Raw genomic sequence first — 5,228 nt, forward strand, 5'->3', positions numbered from 1 at the left:
TGTCATTTCTTATATGGAGAAAACTTTCATGACTTAGAAAATTGGATATGCCGACAAAAATCGGAAAGCTAAAAATACGTATGCTGAATCCGTACAACCATTTTGACCACCGCAAATACGTACAGTACGGAAAAATCCGTACTTTTGGCAGGGCTGACGAGTACGTACGAGTAGGGCCATGTACGATATGGCGTATGAGCAACATTATTTTCTGCTTCTATGTATTTCATAAAAAAAATATTCAATTGACCATTCAAAATGATGGATAAACACCATCGATTTTCATCGTTGGTAGCTTGATTTTTTTGGCAAAGGAACAGGCTTTAATGTAAATGAAAAAAGTTTACAAAATATTTGTTATATTTGTAAATTATTCCTTGTTGAAAATGGTTTTTAAAATTTTGTTAAAAAAAATGTGATCAATAAAATATGACACATTTTAATTGGTTCTTAATGAATTTTCTATTTAATTTTTTTAAGAATATGTACGTATAAAATTTGTTAACAATAACTAGCCTTTTACTCAAACACATTCAAACTTAAAAGCTAAGTGTTCGTTCATACAATTGCTTTTGTTAAGTACTTAGTACATGTATGTACCAAAGAATGGACATATATATGTACCATACATATGTCTGTATGTATATAATATCTAGGAGTGATGTGAGGCGAGTGCGAATTTCATGAGTCGTTCGTTTTCATTTAAATTTAGTTTCTTTGTTTCTAAAGCTTAGCTAATATGATCTTCGTTTATAAAAAGCTTTTGCTTTCATAGTGTGAAACTTATGCATGAACAAATAAATAGATAATTACTTAAGCAGCTAGTTAATCACCAAAGGCATACAGAAAATAAGCTTGCGCACATATCTAATAGCTATACATACAAACACGCATACTAATATAAATAATACTTTCGAGTACGAAAATTTGTAAACGCTATTAAAATTACAATTTGCAAAGCTAACTAACTAATTAATAAATTAATTGTGTACAAAAAATTTTAATAACAAAATTAATACAAAAAACTTAGCGACTATATGCAGGGCTAATTGTGATTTCAATAAATAAACTTCCATATGGAATGTGCGCTCTTACGCCTAAATGAATGCAATAAATAGTTAAATAAATAATGTGATGCATACTTTTTGAGGAACTCTAGCCTATCACTAAATCATTTATGTATGGGTACTTAGTTACTAATGGAATGTTTGATACTTTTAGTAGTTTAAGTAGCTTAATATTTGTGAGTTGGGCTCAACACCCGAGCGGGCACTGGGCGGCAATGGCATAGCTTCTTTTTTTTTGCTTTAGTTTCATTATTCGAATGGCACAAACTGGAAGTAGTTGACTTTGGTTCTCACCATCAGGCATCCGTCTATACGCCCAGCGAAAACTCATTACTTAACGCCACACTTGCTGTCGGCGCAAAGGATTCACTACCCGATGTCTCGCCAGCACTATAGTCCAACGCCTGCGCCAATGCTGCCCATTGGCTGCTGCTCTCATTGCTATTTGCTGCCACTGATTTGGCAGATGCACGCACAGCTGCTCGATTTCTTCTCAGCTGTTGCCGTATTATATGAAACATACGTTGCACATATTTGCTATAGCGTTGTTTGGCAAACTTCAGATCAATGGGATCTACGCCGCGCTCGGCTACGCGCCTGTCATCTCTCGAATAGAATTTCAGTTTCTTTTGCATTTCTTCGCTGGTTATTGTTGTTAGTTTGGCATGTGGATGTGTGTTGTTCAGCGTTGTTTCCACTTCGCAAAGTAAACGTTTCGCGCTGAGTAGCAGGGAATTGAGTTCGTGCGTTAATTCGGTTGTATGTTGACGCTTCTCTTGATCCCAGCGATATTGCTTGATACCCAATTCGACAAAGGAGGCGACGAATTTCTGCATGCCACGATGCCAGTGACGGAGTTCGATCTGGAAGAGAGCAAAGACATAAGAATTGCTATTAGTTACGGTCACTGTGATTTGGTCTAGGTTATCAATGCCGGTATGGTCACATTCATACAAATGAAGATTCAATCATCAGCTGAGGTATTCTTTGACTCCGAAGAATCAATAAAATTTCTCGATATATGAGTCGATGTTTCTCTCGCTGCGACGATTTTGTTGTCTCGCACAGTGCGCGTCAGTGAAAATTTTTATTAATTTTTGGAAAAATTTTATTTTATTTAAATTTTATCAAGGTTTAATAAAAATGTAGTTTAAACTACAACAAAAAGCATACAACTCAAAGTTTTCAACTGTAATAATTAAAAAAAAAATTCATAAAAATTTCATATATGAAATTAGCGTTAAAACAGACCATAGCTTGATTTTAGTTAAGAACGTTTTATTGCAAATATTTTAATACAACAGTTTCGCCAGAAGAGTCAGCTATTGTCGTATTTCCCTTCACGCAGAAAGAAAAACTCTAACAATCCGTTACTATACGTTTAATAAAAAATTTCCATTTTCGCTAATTCCGTTCTAATTTTGCATTTTCGCTTTTTGTCGCAACTTATTGCTATGCTTATAAATTGCTAAAAAATCCAATTGGGAAATTCCTTCTGAACACCCACAAGCTATCGATTTAATTGAGGGAAAACACAGAGAACGAAATTCGATGCAATGATAAGCAGACGAGCCCCCATTTTTACAGTGAAAGGAATTCACAAAAAAAGGAAACAAAAAAAAAACTACATACATACATACATACATACGCGTGTCACATAACAAACAATCAACAAGCTAAATAACTTTAAATTGACAACAATAGATACCAGTATGTATATACATATGTAAGTATGTATGTGAATGCAGCAAAAGGCATCAGCTATGGCAGCAATAAAAAAAAAAATCATAACAAAATCGGCTGCCTTTACAGACACTGTCATACAGGCGAGCTCAATGAAAATGCGCGACAACAAAAAAAAAGCGAAATGTAAATAAGTATATCACAAAAAGCCATTTGTATACATTGTATGTACACATGTATGTATGTATGTACCTACTACATGCACACGTACTTATGGCAAATGAATTTAGTGTATTTTATATCCATATGTATGTACATATGTGAATACAACTTTCAGTGTCTAGCTGGCTGTGGTAAGCCGATACAAAGTGACTAAACTTTTGCATTAGTCATCGGATTTCTTTTGCCGGCACTGATGACAATACGTCACTACGTCACGCAATGACTTGAAAAAATGCATGATTGTGGGCATTAAAATACGAGCAAACAAACATATCTACACTCACGGTCACAATAATAGGTAGGCAATTCAAAATGATATTGTTTGCAATTTATGTTTATTTATTTATTTTTAAGAATTTTGATTTAAACTGTTCATCAAAAATTCAAACTTTTGTTTCAGAATGTTTAGAAAATTAAAAAAAAATTATCAAACTTTAAAAATTTTCATCAAAATTTCAAGCATTTTCAGAAATTTTTCGAGTATGCAGTTTTTAGCGCATTCAATTTTTCGAAAAACTTCATCAAAATTTCAAACTTTTTATTTAGAATTTTCCCATTAAATTTTAGTATAGCAAAGAGCAATTTTCAAGTCACTAAAGATTACCGTTGATTTTTTAGATTTTTTTTTTTTGGCCTGGGTGTTGTGCATTCTGCCAAATAAAAACAAATTTTGTTCATGGAACAAAATGCAGAACATGCTCGACAAAAGAAATTCTAAAAAATCAAAGCTAATTTTTGATGACTTCAAACTGGCACTTTATTGTACTAAAATTGAATGGGAAAATTCTAAAAAAAAGTTTGAAATTTTGATGATTTTTTTTAATGATTGCGCTAAAAACTGTATACTCGAAAATTTTCTAAAAATTCTAAAAAAAAAAATGTTTGAAATTTTTATGAAAATCTTTGAAGTTTGATAAATGTTTTTTTTTTTTAATTTGTACAAGCATTAAAAATTTTATTTATCTCATTTGCTTTATAAACCGAATTATATTTTTAATGAAAATTTCTAAACATAAATAAGTAAACACAAGTGGCAAATAATATCATTTGGAATTTTGTACCTATTATTATGATCATCAGTGTATATTGACATACAAATGTGTGCACAAGTATCAGGCATACTCGCTTAATTTGCTTATTAAATGAAAAATAAAAATAAAAAATAAAGCAATCATCACAGCTGCGTTGCGTTGAGCTTTTAAGCGGCCGTTGAACAGTTGGAGGGGTATAAGATTTAAGTGGGTGCTTTGACTGGAAAGTGGCGCTTATGCAAGTTGCGTTTAATTGAAATCGGTCAAAAGCGCGACGAAAGTGTTTAATTTTTTATGCAAATATTCATGAGCTCAAATATGTACATATGTATGTATGAGCGTCTTTTCATAATTTTTCTAGATTTGCCTTTTGCGGCTATACATTTTCGTTGTTGTAATCAATATCTAATTATTGTTTGCAAATGCTTTAAATTTTCGTTTTTTTGTCTTGCTCATTCCACATAGCAATTTTCCCAGTAATCAATTAATTTTCACACACCATTCGTGCGCACACTCTCACTTCCATACAATTATAGTTAGTAAATAATATTTGTCTACTCACTTTAGCTGTACGATTCAAACTAGGCAGGAATCGATATTTCTTGCTATACAATCGCCATGTATGCATGTCATCGATATTGATTTTACGCAGCGTACTAAGCGTCGCATTCTCGTAGCGCAGCGATCTTGTTAGTAGCATCAACTAAACAAATATAAAATCGAAAAAAAAAACAATAAATTATTAATTAATTGCAAACAATTATCGCTTATCGCGCTTGCTGTTCTCACTCACCTGTCGGCGCACGTGTTTGTTATTGCCGGGACGCGTCGCATGCGCACTGCGCGGCATCACCTGCTGTCCACCGCATGCATTCAGCCATTCGAGCGGCAACTCCGCTGCATTTGCCAGCGCTGCGCTCGCCAATTCGCTCAAACGTATGTTGGCATTGTGGCGCTTGCGTAGGCGCTTTCTCCGCCGCCCACTCTGCCCGCTTGCCAAGCTGCCGCCGGCTAGCTGTTGCAGCACTGCAGGTTGGCTGTTGCTGAGCGTGTTTTCCGCGCTGCTAGCGCTGGGTAATACTGTTATGATGTTGGCGGAGGCAGACGTTTCTTTGGCGGCATATAAGGATGCGGCTGTGCTGTTGGCCGGCATTTGTGCGAATACTGTTAGCATTATTAACATTAGCACTGTCAATGTTGTTGTTAACTGTTTTGTTTGTTTGTG

General features: G+C 34.4%; 1 protein-coding gene across 1 annotated transcript; it reads right to left on the minus strand.

Moving 5' to 3' along the window:
• Positions 1 to 1,375: 1,375 nt before the first annotated feature.
• On the minus strand, positions 1,376 to 5,219 carry LOC108377131 (uncharacterized; the record flags this gene model as incomplete). Its single annotated transcript, XM_017633393.1, has 3 exons — positions 1,376 to 1,930; positions 4,566 to 4,706; positions 4,797 to 5,219. Coding segments are annotated over 3 exons (1,119 nt in total), but the record flags the coding sequence as incomplete, so codon positions are not given.
• Positions 5,220 to 5,228: the final 9 nt, after the last annotated feature.

Source organism: Rhagoletis zephyria, unplaced genomic scaffold (assembly GCF_001687245.7).
Source record: "Rhagoletis zephyria isolate East Lansing unplaced genomic scaffold, Rhagoletis_zephyria_1.1 Rzeph_scaffold_11532, whole genome shotgun sequence".
NCBI lineage: Eukaryota > Metazoa > Arthropoda > Insecta > Diptera > Tephritidae > Rhagoletis > Rhagoletis zephyria.